At 41.9% G+C, this 18,280-nt stretch overlaps 1 protein-coding gene across 14 annotated transcripts in view; it reads left to right on the top strand.

Moving 5' to 3' along the window:
- The first annotated feature begins 513 nt into the window (after window positions 1-513).
- LOC309701216 (muscleblind-like protein 2a) overlaps window positions 514-18,280 on the top strand; it is a 56,861-nt gene continuing 39,094 nt past the window's right edge. For 4 of the 14 annotated variants that reach the window (XM_082525312.1, XM_082525302.1, XM_082525300.1 and 1 more), the window contains exons 1-2: window positions 3,816-4,172; window positions 10,606-11,519. In XM_082525312.1, coding sequence (XP_082381438.1) covers window positions 11,346-11,519 — 174 coding nt within the window. In that variant the 5' untranslated portion in view covers window positions 3,816-4,172; window positions 10,606-11,345. Of the gene's footprint in view, window positions 779-3,813; window positions 4,173-4,232; window positions 4,600-9,099; window positions 9,250-10,605; window positions 11,520-18,280 lie in introns of those variants that run through there. The other 10 variants (XM_082525304.1, XM_082525303.1, XM_082525301.1 and 7 more) reach the window with 8 other exon arrangements.

Raw genomic sequence — 18,280 nt, 5'->3', positions numbered from 1 at the left:
TTGCACAAATACCCCCTAAAATACGATTAATAAAAATGATATTTACCTGAGAAATGATTGGTTATTGGAGTCAAAAAGTGTTAGAACTTATCTGGATTAACCAGAGCATCTTGAAGGATAATATGCTTTATCAAATGCCTTCAATGTTTTTATCCTGTCGATTGGAGGCTACTTTGACAGACAGACAGGCACTGGTTCATAAATCAGTGGCCACATTTTTTACCCGAGGGAGATTCACTGTTGTTTCCTAGGTAACAGCCACCCCCACCCCTTCCCTTGCTCACTCTGGATTGTACCATATTTACTGTTAGGGTGAGCGGGCTATCTTCTCTATCGAATAGAAGTAGAATTCAATGGTAAAACGGAATACATGTAACACTTCACTCTAACCGAAAAGTGTTTTTCTTTCAGTAGCATCTACAGTGGCTCAAACATTTGATAATAAATACTCTATTAACGTTTACACCATAGTAGTAACCCCCCCTGAGGGAAGCACACTCAACATTTCCTCGAACTGTCAAAATCGCTTGTTGCTTCCTGCCCTAGCCTTAAAAGTAGTTAGCGAGCTAGCGTGTAGCGACTGATAGCTTACTTTCACTGACATCTGTTTTGAAAGCGAAAAAGTTTGCTGCGGAACGCAAATAGAGGCAAGTGTTAGTCGAAGAACGTTTCTGCCGTCCTGTGCCGAACCGTGAGTCCCATATCAACCGAAACAGCGCTCTCGAGAAACCGTTGGTAGCGGCTGAAGTGCAGCTGGATGTGACAGGTTCGTCATCAGGTAAGCATCAGGTAGTTAGCTTAGCAGGTAGTGTTAGCACACCTCGACTCTGATGCTACTTCACACGGTGTGGCGTTATGGTAAATGTAGAGACTTCTTGGAACAGCAGAGGTGGCTAATATTACTCCACAATCATAAAAATAATTCACGGAAGGCTGTTTTGTAGGGCTAGCCGCCAATCTGTGCCCAAATAGCTAATAAAAACAGCTGAAAGCTCGTAAGTAAAATATAATATAATATAACTCAAATCCACAGATGCTGCACCTTCGTGCTCCCTGTGTATCCGAAAAGTGTTCAGTCCAGTGCTTTATGTTGCATTATGAAGTGGGAAATGACCTAACGAAGCCCACTGGGAATAGATTTAATAACAACTCATTTATTATTAATTCTGCAGGTGAGTTTGTTGAGCTGTCATTAACGGTGCTTTTTTTTCAGTATTCAATGAACTTCTGCATTTTGAGATAAATTAGCTGCTACTTGGATTAATGGATTGTTCGATTTAAAGGAAAAGTAAAGGACTGATGAGGCATGAGTGGAGACAAACTTTTAGCCATTGCAGCTTTTTCAAATTAGAGCCTTTACACATTTAAGGTTAATACCTTCTGATCGGTTATTTACAATTATTAATCCCTGTGAACATGCAAAGCAGCAGCACAGAAGAGCATTGCACCAGTGTCTTTATTTTCATATGGAAACCAGACCTTGGTTTGCCATTTGGATGGAATATGTCGTGGTTATTAAAGCTCAAGTAAGACATGACATTCAACAGCACAGTGTAATTGGTGGAAAATGAGCTTTGTATAATAAGGAATGTAACATTTGCTCAATAATGTTGAAAAGGATAAAACAAATGTTAGATTAGTTTCCAGAAAGTATGAGTTCAGTGAGAATGAAATATACTTGAATGGCTTTGTTGGTGTGTATTTTATTTTAAAAAAAGCCCTGGTTGACCCTTGCATCCATTAAGCTCTTCTATATTTTAATGCAGACTCTGCATTTGACAGACTTATCAGAATGGGCTTCAAATGGAAGGAAGCACAACTCTTTCCTGCTTGATATTTGATTACAGCTAATAATAGAAAAGGACAGCTGCCTTTTCATTGATCTGTCTTCACTGCCCTATTTCTGAGCCCTTTTTTTTCCCTCTTTCTCTCTCTGTCGCATGTAACTAACAGAAAAAGCACAGACAGTGTTCTGTGCTGAGGGAGAGTATTTCAAACACAGTCTTAACCCATCACTGTTTTCATTTTCTATTAGCCATTGTTTCAGATTATTCCCCTATTATATTTGAATATGTAGCTGCTTTGGGCCGCAGAATTATAAATCTGGTTGTGTGTGAGTGAGCCAAGCAGTTTGGGGTCAAACAGGACAGGGATAATAAGAGGGGAGGGGATACCATGCGGGAAGGAAGTAGCTCGGCTTGTTTGGCTGCCAGGCTTTTGTTTGTTTTCCTGTCGGACAAATCTATTTAGGAGGTAGGCTATCTGAGGTCTGCCAGTGGAAATTAGCAGTGGCTTGGCTTGTTATGCAGTTATTGACAGTTATTCAGTGAGGGTTATTGAGAAGTTGGCTGCAGGCAAATTAGAGATTGATAAGCTTCATTCATCCGTGGAAGTTGCTTTTTGCTTTTTACATTCAATATTCAGGTCATAACTAATGTTCACCGTCTAGGATCATTAAAATGATCGCTTGGTATTGTGTACACGGTAGTAGTGAAACTACTTTCACTGATGGTGTAAGGTGGCACTTTTTCTTTCAACAAAGGATGACATAGCCCCGCCTCCCAGCCCGTGCCTCATGCAGCGGCAGAGCGCTTGTCTGTGTCATTTACCTACAGGTGCCCTGATCCCTAAGATGACGTCAGTGTTCGGCATCATTTGCTGAAGTAGACACTTTTTCATGCCGAATGGGATTAATCACCCCGAGCCTCTATCTTCTCACAACATTTTGACAAATGTTTCGCTTGTGGAGCATCAACTGTCAAAGCCTAATCACACAGCTGATAGGTTTGTTTCTTGTGGAACTGTAAAGCATTTTTATCCTCATTGATGTCAACGAAACACCCAGGCTGCCGCGTCATCCACAACCTTTGTATGTGAGGGAGAGAGAGCGGGAGAGAGAGAGGGAGAGACGGATGGACGGCAAGCGAAAGAGAGAGAGAGACAGACAGTACAGCTGTTCTATTGAATCTGGATCGAAAAGTCATGAAGCTGGATCTCTGACTCATCAGTTCTGTGACGCTCCAGTTTCACGGCTCATATGATGCCAGCCAGCATGTCATCAGCTGGGTGGAAGGGACCTTCCAATACCAGCCGCCGTCATGTTATTTTTCCCCTTTCCCTTTTCTCGAAGCTAATTCTGATGCAATAACAATAACAGAAATGTTCATTACTGTGTAATTTTCCAGTCCAGCGAACTCAGGAATTGGATTGAAATAGAGCTTGAAAGATAGCTTATAGAAATGTAGAAAAACATGCAGGTAGGGATAAAGAGACAAGGTGGGGCGGGGGATAGAATTAGGTGATTAAGAGCAGAGGAGAGAGTTGTCTGACTGTCTGGTTGATGTCGCAAATGAGTTCAGAGGACAGATGCTGATGGGAGGTAGAGGAGAGAGGGGGCGAGGGAAGAAATGTAGTGATCCTGTTACCTGGGGTGATGATGGCGATGGACGTGATATTCAGCATGGATCTGCAGCTACACTTTAATTACATCAAACATGTATATTTATCTATATTCTATTAAATGCAGTTCAGTTAATGATGATTTCATTTTGAATATTATCACCAGAATAGACAAGAAATAAATATTGTGATAGTTGGTTAAGCAGGGTGTGAAATTGGGGAAATACCTTTTCAGATCAGCATTCAGGGGTTGTTATACTGTAAAGCAGTTTTCACCCCATCACTTAGTCTGTGCTCTTCCAATGGAGAGACACAGATTTGCAGTAGCTGCTGTTTCATTGGCTGAACATGGTAAGGGGCAGGTCTTTGCCACAGGCTGGTGGGCAGGAAGGGGCTGGCTTTAGGGGTGTTGGAGGGGTTGGCTGGAAGTGTTTCAGCCAGATAGTTGGAGTAGACACTCTTTGCTTCCTGCCTGCCTGCTTGCCCGCCTGCCTGCCTGCCTGCCTCGCTCGCTTGCTCGGCAGCTTGGGGAAGAGAGAGAGAGAGAGAGAGATACTGATAGAAAAATCCCTGTCTAGGCATGGACCTCCGGCAGAAGCAGTCAAGAGCTCGCGAGGAATGACAGCAGAACACATGGTCATTAACTCCTGTCGCTGAGGCTGAGGGGAGAGCTGCGCTGTAGCTCCGCGTCACAGAAGCACCGGGAGCGTCCTGCGTTTGGGACAGCAGACAGACAGACAGACACAGAGCTACGGGACCCCCGGTGAAAGGAGGTGGGAAAGAGCCGACAGATTGGCTGGCTTTTTTCCTTTTTCTTTTCAGGAGTTTTGCTGCAGTGCGCTGCATACCAGTCTGGGTGGGGAGGGACCAGAGGGAATGTTTTATCTGTGTGAGAGAAAAGAGTGTAATGCTTAAAAACAAGGAAAAGGGAAGAAAATGCAGACAGAGTGGGATAAATGCGTAGGAGCACTGGGAGCTTGCAGCCACGCAGCAACTGTCCTCATTGCAGTTTCCAGCCCCGTTAATGGACTTTCTCTTTTTCAGCTCCTGCGGGAGAGGCATTATCACAGCGGTTGACTTGCCCCTTCCTCAGTACAAATGTCAAGAGCTCCTTTTTTGCCACATGGGCTGTATATTTTTCACTGCCTCGAGAAAAACTTTCCTGTTGTGTGGCATCTGTCCTGTCGCTGTTCACTTTGTGTAAGTTTTTCCTCGTGACTCTTGCGCAAATTTCCCAAGGCAAAGGTTGTTTGTTAAGAGCACAGGCCGGTGTTGTGGACACAAATAGCCGATGGCTCAAATGAGCTGGAAGTTCGCAGTTCTAATAAGGCACAGTTCATAATTAACCTCTGAGTGAGATGGGGCACGGTTGACGTGTCTTCAGCTTACCGCTGTCTGTCTACATTTAGCCTTGCAATAGACGCTCGGCCGGTGGCAGCCAAGCAGTGGACATTACTGCCTGCATGGAAAAGGCTAGAGTGGTGTCATGCGTCTGGCTGTAGATCAAGGGGAAGTGGGTGTTTTCTAAAATGGAACATCAGTCCAGCCCTTCCTGATGAGAAAATAATGGGGTCTTAATCTCAGACATGTCCTTACTGCAAGACTTTGTCAGCTAGAAATCCCCGCTCTCTGACACTAATGTAAATTCTACCTCGAGCTAATATTAAAAGGATTTAGTGCTTGGTAGAGTTTACAGACATCCTCTGCATAACAGAGCTTTTTCAACTGATCTGTGATACAAGGGCAAGTTTGCTGAATCATTGAGCTCTTATGTTTTCAAGTGCTCAAGTAAGATTTTAACTTGGCTCCATTTGCAGTAGGTGCACTTTGTGTTGGTTTCACTAAATGGAGTGGGACTGGACGTCCTGTTAATCATCATATTTATCTCAACAGCAGTGTTCATCTCCGGCTGCCAGCTGCACTATAATTAGTTGACTTGCCTGAGTCCTTGTAGCTAACTAGGTAGAGGACAGGTTCACTTCAACACGAAAACAAATCCATTTACTGAGTGCAGGGGTCAAGATCGATCAAATCTACTGAAACTTTCTCCTGCCTGTTTTCAATTAAGTGGTTATAAAAACATAGAAAATACATCCAGTTATGAAAAGGATCACGGATAACAAGTGGCCAGTCCCATACCACGAGCAGGGCTATTCAGGTCATTCTGGTTTAGCTAAGGCTATTATGATATGGGACACACCTATGTGCTGACTCTGTGAAATGCTTCTTGCGTTGCCTCCGAACAGTAGCTTAGTCCGGGTATAGCCTCTGCTGAGCCCATCCTTATTGCTAATGGCATTTGATGATATTGAACTGAAGGATCCATAGCTTATGCCAAAGACAATTTCATAAGCATCAGAGCCTCCAGGGTATTAAATACGAATTAGGCTACAAGGTCTAGCCCTGCTCTTGATCCCCACTGGAAGATGCAAAGGAAGATTTTGCAAAAAGGAACATGATGGTGATGTCATACTTGACGTCTCGGTTTGGTTTTTTAGGAATAGAGAACATTTTGATAAAGCCTTAACTAAAAGCCTCACTCGTTTTCCATTACTCACTGGAAACTGAACATTTTCCTATTTCCCCTCTACAATGAGGCCCTCTCTACACAGCCTTGAAAAACATTGACCACTTGTTCCTCTTGGCCATGCAAATGGCCATACAATTGCAGTTTGCCAGCACAAAATGGTAATAAATGGAAATTCAGCCACTCAGGCTCCCTGCTCATGCGCTCATCTGTCACAGCCATTTGTATTTTGACTTTATTTTGGTAGCAACACCTTGCTGGTGCCATGGAAAACGTTTCCACAAAGCTTATGACCAGTAGGAACCAGGTAGCTTATCATCTCCCCTAAACAAATACATGCGGTTAAAGATAAATTGCCCAGCACAGCCGGTGTGCACAGATACCAGAATAATGGGTTACATACGTGGTAATCAGAGGTCAAGCCCATGACTTTCACTCGAGACACCCCAGTCCCTCTGACTCTCGTTCAACTAACCAGACTGACCAAGATAATGCTTCAGCCAGCTGGCCTTGGTAAGCATCAGTAATCCATAAAGTCTAGTACTGTGGTGCTTTACTTTACATCTCTATCCTGCTTTATCAGGTCACCCTGTCTGACCACTGTTTGTACAGGACAAAGAGGAGACAAAGTCTTCTTTCAACATCGCAAAAAAAATTACAGAGCAAAAAATTACAGAACAAAAAAATTCCTAACATATACACTAATGTGCATGTGTATGAGTTTATTAGTTTGAGTGTCATTTAAAATGCTGCCTTTCTGAAACAGGACAGTGGACTTTAGCCAGCAAGCATCAGCTATAAAATAATGGCTAATCGATTTCATTACAGTAACATTGAAATAGACTATATTTCTGTGTTGTTGGAGCCACGTTATTATACTAGTCCTTCACAGAGAGGCTTCATTTCTGCAGAACAAAAGCCGCGGTGCAATTTTCTGCCCCAGAAAGGCCACAGATCTGCAGAAGCAATGCCTGGTTCAGCCATGAGGATCTGCAGAAAGGCTCATTTCTAATGCAAATTTTACCTTGAAATGGTATTAAAAGGATTTAGTGTTTAGTAGTGATCCTATGCAGAAAAGCAGTAGTCAGAACATGCTGTGTGGCTCTTCCTACCTGCTGACCATCTGCCCTTCCGTCCTTTCATATCATTGGCATTGTCCTCAAAGCGTGACTACAGAGCTCAGTGTAAACTAAGTCATACTGCATGTTGATGTAATGCATGAGCAAACTAAGGCAGTTTTAAATATGTCAGAGTCACATTGTTAAGGATTGTCAAAGTAGCCTAAATTTACAGTGTGTGCACCGCCTCTGACTTCAGCTACAGTTTTCAATAGTAGTTATTCCAAAGCAATTTATTTCTGCTGTGCTTGAGTTTCTCATGCTCTTAGGATCGGGTGTAATTATATGACACAGATAAGAGGTTCACCCCCCATGATAACAGTTTACTTCCTAGCAGGGGCTTTGGTATGTTTTAGGGATATAAGAGTGTTCTCAGTTGCCACCGCTAAAGAGTGTCTAGCTAGCATTTATGGCTACATCACTTTACAGTTAGATATCCCATCTCTTAAAAGGTTACATTAACGAAGCACATGTAGCGTCTGTTTAAAAATACTGCTAGGGCTGCTTTATTGATTATTTCCTTTATTAAGTTATATATTATTAATTTTTATGTGTCTACTAAACATTTGGCATATAAATGAATGACTAAACCTCTGTAAGTGCAACTCAGCAATTTGCTGCCATCTTAGCAACCCCTCCAGATAAAAGGGTAGTTATTTTGCTGTTTCTGTCTAGAGCCTGACCAATATAGGATTTTTAAGAGCAATACTAATATTTGGTGATGTTAAAATCCAATCTAAATGGTTTATTTCTTGTGTTTTTTTTCTTTCAGAAACAAGAAACATAAACTGTTTTTCCCTAACATTTGTTATGTGTAGGTAATTATGTGTGCTGCCATCAGGGATGTAGCAGACTGCCCTCTTGTGGACAAATTATGCAAATCAATAATTTGAAACATGGTTGAAGGGTGTTTCTGCTATCTCTTCTTTACTTTTCAAATTTTCATTTATTGTCCGTTATAAATGCAGATACCGTTATAATACTGTTAAATAGCTGATATCAACAGATATATTGGCCCCACAGACTCTAATCCCCCCCCCCCCAAAGGGAGGAAATATGTAATCAGTTCAGTGTCCACAGTGTTCAAGATATCATGTGCTAATTTTGTGTGATGGTATATACCAATAACAGCTTGAGCTGATTTAATTTAGTTTAAAAATTGGGTCAAGGTCAAGGTCACACTGTTGAGGGGGAGTTCTCTGAGTGCTCTTGTTACGAGCTTAATCTTGATGGAAAACCCGATTAAATTTCTATTTGTAGATGAGCCAAGTACTCTTACCTAAATTTTTACCAATATAGCACGTCGATATATCTCCCACAACATAGTTAAAACTATCGTAAACAGTCTAATCTGTGCATATGTCAATGCAACAACACAATATCTTTTGAGGTTTGGCTGTTCATTGGCTCTTTGGAAGCAGGGTGGAACCGGCATGTCTTTGTTATTACCAAATGCTTCTTAGTCAGGATGTTGGATATTATTAAGATATTTACTTTACTTTTTCTATTCTGTTTTTTGTTTTGTGTTTTTGACAGCAGTAATACTACATAAACATACAGTTCTATACAATATCAGAACAGATTTTCTTTGTTTTTCTTTATGTTCTGTTTTTCCTTCGTTTTAGTCTTATTACCACCCACATAAGTCTCCTTTGGATCTCTAGTCCTCACCATTCGTTTTGAATATCTTTCTTGGCAAACATTGTTTGAATGTTGCCTGTTGAGACACCTCGGAGTGTTCAGATGACCCTGACCAAGCATTATCCACTCTGTCAGGCTGTTTCTTTTCATCCAAACTTTGATTGCTGTAAACCCCTGCTTTAAATAGAAAAATAGAAAATGACTAGTGGTTGTGTTCCCCTACTATTTCAGCACAACTTGCTGCACCTTTCAAAGTAAGTCATTTCTCAGAGAAATGGCACTATCATCCCTTTACACTCTCTGACAAAGTAGGTTAGCTTGATCACACACTTCTTATGGCTCCTAAAAATAAGAAGGGATTAATTGTTAAAGGTCAGATCTGACATGATTCTTACCTGACTGTCTCTTTTGCAGTGATTGGCTCTTTCCCTGGGGTGATGATGTGAAATTAAATCCAACCTTGGAGAGTGAAGCCTGGGCGTCAGTACGATCAGGCGAGGAAGCTTCTGATCTCATTTCACATGATCAGCTCTGAAGTGGGACAATTAGATTAGCTAGACAAAGGTTGGTGGGTAATTTCAAGAGAAGCTTAAAAAAAAATCTGCCCTCCTATATACCTGAAATAAACAACAAAAAAATCAATTATCTTATAGAAAAATGGGCTTCTCCATTTGGACTTTTAGATGTAATTTTTATTTTGGATGTCAAACTGAAGAATTTAGTAGATTCCAGGAAGAAAGGATAAGTGCGTCTTACTTCAGACCTCTGTCTTGTGGACAAGAGATTAAAATAAATACTGTGCTGAATCTGCCAGTAGCATACACCTGTATGACAGCTGCTTCCCTGTCAGGGACAAACCCTGCGAACATGGGTGTACAATTCCCCACAAACCTTCATTAACAAGTGTAGCCTTTCATATGCCATGTGAGATTGGTCAAGATGTTTTCCAGTGGGATAATCTGTTAACCAGAACTCTATATATTTTTACAGTCCTTCTCTTTCTCCTCCCTCAGTCTGTGTCCTCAGCCCCTTACCCGCCTGCATTTAGCAGAAAAATATTTCCAGATGTGCCAATGAAAGAGCTCCTTGCGCAGTAGCTCCGTAATGGATTTCATATGCTCAAACTAAAGGTCACTTCCTCATATTGTTGCTCTACCAATTGTCCCTCCTCAGTCCCTAGACAACAGCCAAACACAGGGACCAGCGTCTTTGCAGGATGAGACAGGCAGCACAGACGCACCGACGCACGTCTCCCCCCAATGAATGTAAATTGACAGGCTGCCGTCAATGAGCCAGTACCTAATTTGGATGGTGGGAGACCAGTGAATATTGCCGGACACTGGGCAGCGTCATAATCGTGTCTGGCACTGGCATATGCATCTGTCTCGGTCCCTCTCCGGCTGCTGGACGACTGCCCGGAATAGTGCTGCTCTGCGCGGTTTTCTATTGGCTGAACTCGTCCCTCCGTGCATGGCTCTACAGGGCGGGTTGGACCCCGGGGCTTTTTTCTATCTCTGCTCTGACTCTGCGTTCTTGTCCACTGTCTCATAGCACAGTGGCTTTTGCCATTCCCCACTTTGTATGCAATATGTTGGAAAGCCACTGGGCTTGCAGTCACCCCGTACAAAGGCGGACAGCAGCGACTGTGGGACTTAGACTCAAATGGCTTCTGAATAACCTTTTAACTGCCTTTTTTTCTGGTTTATCAGGCCTGTCCCCTTTGGAGCTAGCACTCCTCTGGGGCAGTACACACACAAATTCAGATTGACACGCATAAAACAAACACTGTTAACGCCTGCTGAAGCCTGTTAGATAAATTGTTTCCCGTCATAATTAGCGAGCCATTTTCTCACTGTGAAAATAGCCTCACTCTGTTTGTCTCTTGTCTCTACTTTTCTCTCTTTCACTTCTCCCTTTTAGATCACTGACAGAAAGTGCCTTGTGAGACAGCATCCCTACTTGAAGATCGCTGAGTGTTTCTGAAGAACTCCAGATTTTTTTTTTTTTGCCCTCTGCGATCGTGACGCCACACGGCTCGGCTGTGAGGATCGCTGACCCTTGATTTGTCCTCACCTGTGATCTGTGTGAAGGAAAAGTAAAGAGCTGCTGGAGCTGCTGCATAGCTGGCCAACGTGCCAAAGCTCAGAGAGAGGGTAACAATAAAAAGCCACAAACTTTGTATTATCCTGAACTGTGCCATTGTACCTCAAAATAACCCTGATATCCACCCCTTGCAAAGATATCATCACTCACGCAGAGGACATTTTGGGGACACGGGTACATCGACTAAAGCTTTTCTCTGAGCATGCCCCCTCTGCCTTTCCAGACGTTCGCACCTGAGACTTACTGATTGATAAACAACTAGCTGTTTGACTGAGAAACTCCACAATAGCGCAATAGTGTAGTCCCATGTTCAGGTCACAGAGACTTTGCCAGTCCATTACCTCCACGTTCCTGTCTGCAAGGACAAGCCTGATCCACTGACCTGAAGCAGATCATTTATAGCTACACATTCTGCTGCTTCTTAGTTCTTTTGTTTTTTGGGGATATTTTTGTTTTTGTTTCTTTTTTTTAACTGGAGTGCTCCTCTTCAGAGGATAACCTCCACATTAAACCTAGTGGCTCTGCTGCAACCCGGCTCTACAGCCAGCGCTGTTGACATGGCTCTAAACATTGCCTCCATACGGGACACAAAATGGCTGACCCTGGAAGTGTGCCGGCAGTTTCAACGCGGGACTTGTTCACGCAGTGATGAAGAATGCAAATTTGCCCACCCACCCAAAAGCTGCCAGGTGGAGAATGGGAGAGTGATCGCCTGCTTTGACTCGTTAAAGGTAAGGACTGCAGTTTTCTGTTCATGACGTCTAGAATTTGAGCTGCTTGATTTGTTATCTGTCAATCCCAGGCATACAGAAGTGATTACTGTTAGTTTATATCTGCCGTGTGATATAAAACACATTTGTGCACTTGGATTACATCTCTGCAGAAGCAGTATAATACCTGACACAAAATGTTACAGCTTTGTGCTCTCAAATGGTCAGCGTGTTGTAGGTTGTGCGCTCAGCGCGTCATGTCATGTCCCCACGCTGTGCTGCTGTTAGCCGACCAGTCTGACCTGTGAAGTGAAAAGGCCACAGAGGTTTTGTCATGTGTGTGCAATTCGTTTTCTTTTTTTTTCATGGGAAGTTCTTCTAATATTACTGTGCCTTGTCCATCATGCGTACTTGTGGGTGAGCATCTGATCGCCTTGAGTCACTCCAGGGCTTCTATTCCTGGATGCATGTCAGCTGTCACATGCAACCAACAAACACCAGTCAGTGCTTGTTTTGTCATATTGGTTCACACAGATCCAAGAAGAGGCATTACATCTTCAAAATGCGGATAATCTGCTTTTGTCAGCCTGAATACATGGATTGAATATGTGCGGCATTACATTGTACCACGTTTTGTTCAGGGAAAATCCACTAGAAGCTTCAAAGCCACGTTGAAGTGTTTATCCCTTTAATAAGGCTTGTAGTTTATTTGTTTGCTCCCTCCCCTTTATCAAAAGTTAAATTGTTTTAATTTGTACGTTTGAAACAGATTTTACTGCACAGTTTCATAGTAGTAAAACATCACTTAAATTAGCTCAACACCAGACACTTTAAAGCCAACCCAGTCGTAACAAGGTCGATTCACACATGCCCCCCTCATGGTGCAAATAAGATCCGAGAGCACCCTTATTATTTTCAGGCTGTGCAGGGAAAAAAAGAACTGAAAAACAGATGTGACAATGATAAATAGCCAAAGAAACTAGAGCAGAACACTAGAACTGTAAGGAGTTTGTCTTTGTTTTAGGTATAAACTGTAGCTGCATTTCACATTTAGAACAGTGCAATGTGTGGTGAGTGCATTTCACATTTTTTAAGGCCCGTGCCAAAAGCGGTTCTACTAGATTGGCACGTTTCTCTGAATGTTAAAAATGTGAAATAATGGTAGAGGACATTTTTGAATCTTGATCGCAACCTTCATGAAACACATTGCAAAATGTGTAAGAAGTCAGTTTCATTCCAAAGTTTCTCATGGTCTTTATTTATTTGACACTGTAAAGAAACAAGCTGCTTTTATGTTGCTACAAGCTCCTTCCTTGGCTAAGTTATTGCTAACAGTCAGCCACTGAGTGACATTCTTTCCCAGCTGCCAGATCTTCTGAGCTCTTATGCCGTGATTGTTTAATGAGCAAACAGCTGACTCTAATCAGAACTGATTTGTTGTTGCACCAAGTAAGGTTAAGCCTGATATGGAATCTCTGCAATCGCTATGATTTCCTTAATAACTCCAAGTTGGCATTCTTGGCTGAAGGGGAACTAGAATGACCTGAGTAGTCAACCTCATACTATGTTTAGTTTAGACTGTGCTCTGTGACATTTTTTTGTGTAAACACTGGCTTTGAGGCAGTCATCTGGCAATTCATTCTTCAGCTGTGGCTTAAGCTGTAGAATAAAAGAAAAGTCTATGTGTACAATGTGCACTCAGGATTTCTGGATATCAAAGCCTCAAGTTATGCTGTAAACCCTGTTCTCAGTTATCATTATTGACATACTTTAAAAATGCCTTTATGTTATCACTTCTGTTATAATACACAATCTTGATGGTAGTTTCTACCCAGAACATTTTCAGGTATGGACTACAAGCATCCTCGACTGATTCCCATTTGTTTCCTTAAGGGATTTCTGACCACAGCGACCAGACTTCTTCTTCTTTCTTTCTTTCTTTCTTGTTTTTTTGTGGTCTGACCAAAGGCCATCTACAAGTAAGCCTTTTTTTCCTTAACAGCAAAACCTCCTGACAGTTACTGGGACAGTTTCTGAAGCTACCTAAATATATGGGGAGATATCCATTACTTTTACATCAGTAGTGGATGGGTCCTAAGGATTGCATGCATAAAATCACGTAAACAAAAACTTGAAAAGTTTGCTAAATTTGCCCCAGATAAGGTGAAATGTTTTCTTTTTTCTGCATGGTATACTTTATTACGCAAGCATACAACTTCATTGTGGCTTCATTACTGGCTCAACTCTACTTCATGCCATGCAAATTTGTGTTTTGTATACGTTAGACCAGAAAAAAGATAAGCACGCCTAACTACAGCTTCACAACCATAGACAGGTAGTATAACAAATAGATAAGTCTGCTCCCACACCGTTGATGTTGTTGTATTTGTTGCCAGCTATTACACCATCCTGATCCATATAAGTGCTGGTTTACTGCTTGGGGGGTTTCTTAATTTTTAAAAAAATTTAAAATCTAAAGGTCATGACACAGGATAAGAGTTTTTTGCTGGTATCTCTCCCCTACATGGGCTTTTTTCCCTTCCATAAGTGGCTTGCATTATACTGCAGTATTCTAGCAAAACAGTAGCATTTCTTACATTTACCGCCCGGACTTGTCTGGCAGCCTGTTAATCTACGATCTTCTGCTGTCATTGAAGACTGCCTCCTTAACCCAGCTTAACTCCTAATGCAACTAAAAAGCTAAATGTATAGACAAAGACACAAAATTTCACCCCTTCTAACCCTAATTTCCCCATCCAGCCCACTGACAGAAGGAGAATACAGTATTCTCTGTACTTTTTAACTCCAACTCACCCCCACTCTCGCAAAGACTTTCCTCGTGACAAGAGAATGAATGCTTTATTATGCATTAGGAAGTGTGTTTCAGTCCATTGCAGGCTGATTTTCACCCCCATTATGCCCGTATCATCTTCCTGGGTCTTCTCATCCGATAGGGTTATCATGCCAGGGTTGGGTGCTGCCAGGCATGACTTGGCCAACGATCAGAACGGTCTTTCTCATAAACACGTAAATGGTAGTGCTTGGGAAAGGAGCAGAGAAGGAGGTGTAGCACTGCTGCTGCGCTTGTCGAGCAGCAGTAGGCAAACATTCCAAGGAATGGTCGTTGTTTTGAGTTTCTAAAAACACTTCTGTGACCACAGCGGTTCTGCACCATCATAGTTTTATCTTAAACTTGTCAGCTCTCTGCCAAAATAAAAGCATTTGCTTTTTATTTTATTTTGGATGAACGCTTATGCCCTAATTTTCTTACTGATATTTTACTTTGGGCTGCACAGCATTTGTTTTTTTAAATCTAATGACTTGGGGCATGGTGATATGTAAATTGCAGGGATCTCTGACTTGTTTTGGTCATTTTTTTTTCATAATGCAGCTTCTAAAAGGTGCAATTCAATTAAAACATGATGCAGCAGGACTGCTTAATTAAGGTGGAAAGTTATACCTCGCAGAATTGGCGGACAATTGGGCGTTGTAGTTCTGCTGGATATAAATTGCATTTGAAAGCATAATTCACTTATTGCTGTTGTGTGGGGATCCGTCTTTACCCAAGAGACCCAAAGAACAGCGTGGCTTTTTAGATTTCCAATAATAAGAAACTCCAGCAAGCAGTGAAGCCACCAGATCATGGGTTTTACGGCAAATGCATGTCTACGTTAGAGGGGGACTTTCGTAGTGTGGTCAAACAGTCGCTCGTGCATGTTTCTTTTATCTGAAATATCTGGTTTTGCATTTTCTGTTAGAGAGTTTTGCATGGGTTAAATAATGGTGAGGGATCACTCCTTTCTCGTTTACTTCCTACTTTCTCAATCATAACGCTTGCAGCACCCTCACACGGTGCTGCTCTCAGCATTTCTATGGTGTAATTTCTAGGGGATTATTTTTGTCCCCTGCTTTACTCTGTGGGTTTTAGAAACAGCCCTTCTATGCTACATTTATCATCTCTCAAAATAGGAGAAGCTTCTTCATCCCTGTCCAGCTAAAGCTGAACTAACATTTAGTCGGTGTGCATGAGAGGGGTTATAAAGTATCATTCGTTTCAATTGAGACCTGACAGGAACGTTTGGGAGTGGTGACCTCGCAGTGGGAACTTTTCAGATATGTCAACTGTTTTTTCAACCACATATCAGATTTCCAACATGGCTATGGAGCCCATTATAGCCCAGCTCTGCTCCCATAACTGTCCAAATAGTTTTAGTATGTTTGTTCTCTTGCTTTGCGATAGTCACAATTTCGTTGTACATGTAGAATGAGAATAAAAGGCTATTCTATATGTTAGTGGTGTTAACAATCTTGTCTATGTTTTATCTTCTGAATTAGGAAAATGACATTCAAATGGAACAAGTTCAGACAGGTTTGGTGGCTGCTAGACAGAACATGACATTTAAATGTCATATATGAATACAAATTGTTGTATGTCAGCAGCAAATTACCTCCATACAGCTAGCTTATTTTAAACTAAATAAATATGGAGATATAGTTCTATCAGTAAGTCAAAACAAGAACGTTAAGTCTGTGCTGTCATCTGAACCTTGATTTGTCTTAATCTGTTTACATAATTTCTTCCGTTGCAACTTTGACATAATTCGAGCTAAACATGATAGAAAACTGAGAGAGGCAGCTCTGTGTCTCCAGTAGTTTCAGAGATGTGTTGTGGTTGAAGCCATTTCCTTTAAGCTCTTTGATAATTGTTGCACCGTGACCATGGAAACCATCATAGAGTGGTGGTGGTGGTAGAGATGAGTGGAAGAGAGGGCTTGGGTAGTAAATGAATGAGAATACCTACCTTAATGGAGTAAATGCAATCATGCCGGTCATGTGATGATGTCACATTGACTGTGCAACCATTAGACATCAGCCTTTCGTCAGTGGTTAGGTTTGACTATATTTGACATGTCTGGATGGGGTTTTTTTCATTCTAAGTTAAAGCATAAGACACATATGTATAATAATCAGCTGCAGAAAATTAACAGCCATTTTAGAGTTTCACTGGTGCCTTTGCAGACTTTGAAGCCTTTACAAAACAGACTGAATGCCTGACAGCACGGTCTGTTTAGATTTCCTCCCCCACACTTATTTGCACCAGTAACATTTTACCAGGTGACCACCACGCCTGAATGAGCTTCCGTAGGCTGAGAGTTGGGGCTGGGGGTGGGGGGTAGCCTGCTGCATCTGAGCGTGATCATGTTTCGTCAAGTTGCAGTCGTCAAAAAGAAAGCAGTGAAGCAGGACAAACAATAGGAGCTACTACTTTCAGGTGTGCAGTGTTTTCTCATTTGTATCACAAGCTCGCCACAGTCCCCATGGGGATGAAGCGCCCTGGTTTCCCTCACTTAGTAAGAACACCTTAATCCGGACTGTGCTTTAAAAGAGCATGCTCCACTGTAAGTGTGTTATCGGAGGGCGTGGGACGGCTGAAAATAAAGAAGCGAGGGAACATGGGAACGGTTAAGAGAATAAAAATACAAGAGTAAAACTGTGAAGGTGGGACTTTAAGGTTGTTTCCTGTCTGTAAACGACAGATCTCACCAGGTAGGGAAGTAGAGCAAAAACTTAAGCCACTTATCAAAAACTCTTATTAGGATTCAAGAGAAGTGTGCCTACTACCTTGATTTAATTTCTTACTCCAGATAAACCTGTCAAGACAGAAAGCAGACATTGAAACATAAATACTAATGCAGCCCAAAGACCTCTTTTTAAGTTTAATGGATCTGTAACTTAACCATAGCTTCCCCCCTCTGAGCTCAGTACATTTGAATTTTTGTGGGAAGCTTCAGTGAACATGAACTTTCTGCCCGTGGCCTCAGTTTGCTTCTCCTCTCTTGTTTTAAAAGATGGGCTCGGCTACATTCCTCAGTGTAATCCTCCCGAACTGGGCCACACCCTGGGCAGAGCAAACATGTGGAGGGGAATGTATGCCGCGCAGCAGGAGTTGGTGTCCCCCCAGGGTCATTCACCCAGACACAATGAGGCACTGACTTGAGCCTAATGTGGGGCTGCAGTGGATGCGGCATGCTTTTGATGAGCCCCTAGGAGACCCCACACTGCTACCGTTCCTTAAACAGGCCTCCTCGTAGGCAGACAAATGCATGCACACACACTATCTTGCCAGTGCAAACCATGCCAAATTTCATTTGATCCATGTGATTTCACCCCCTCCACAGCCCCAGTCTATCTGAAAACATCTACAAAGGTATAGAGATAAGAGTCAGGGAGAGGGAAGTCTGATCAGATCTCTGTTTCCTACTCAGGTCTAGTTAGTCAGTCTGGTCACTCTGTGTGCTGGAAATGTTTAAAAGAAGAACCACAAAAACATTTGTTTATGCATGTGAAAGCATATTACCCACCATTAAACCCCAGTGATAGATCACTGTTATAGTGGGATTTGTAAGGAGTCCTTGAGCAGTGTAGAAAATTCTGTTTTACATCTGGTCACATTTATAGGTCATATGTTGATCATTGAGACTGTGTGTTATAATTTGGTTGATAGTTTACATCCTGTAGAATAGAGCAGGGCGATATGGCCAAAAATATTTATCACGATATATATTTGAAAATTTGCGATAACGATATAACCGACGATATAATTGATGCGAGACAAAATACAACTCCACAACATTACTAGCGCAAAAAGACAACCTTCCATTTATTTTCACTTAAACAAGAAGCTGGTTTTTATGTACATTAAAGCTTTATAAAAATGTAACAGTGCAAATGCAAATTCCTTGCTGAAAGTTTAACCAAAAGGCATTTCCAGTAGAAATGGG

This window comes from Aulonocara stuartgranti, assembly GCF_965226115.1.
Source record: "Aulonocara stuartgranti genome assembly, chromosome: 23".
Lineage (NCBI taxonomy): Eukaryota > Metazoa > Chordata > Actinopteri > Cichliformes > Cichlidae > Aulonocara > Aulonocara stuartgranti.
Note: the sequence above shows the minus strand (reverse complement) of the source record. Positions and strands in the feature narration are given on the sequence as shown.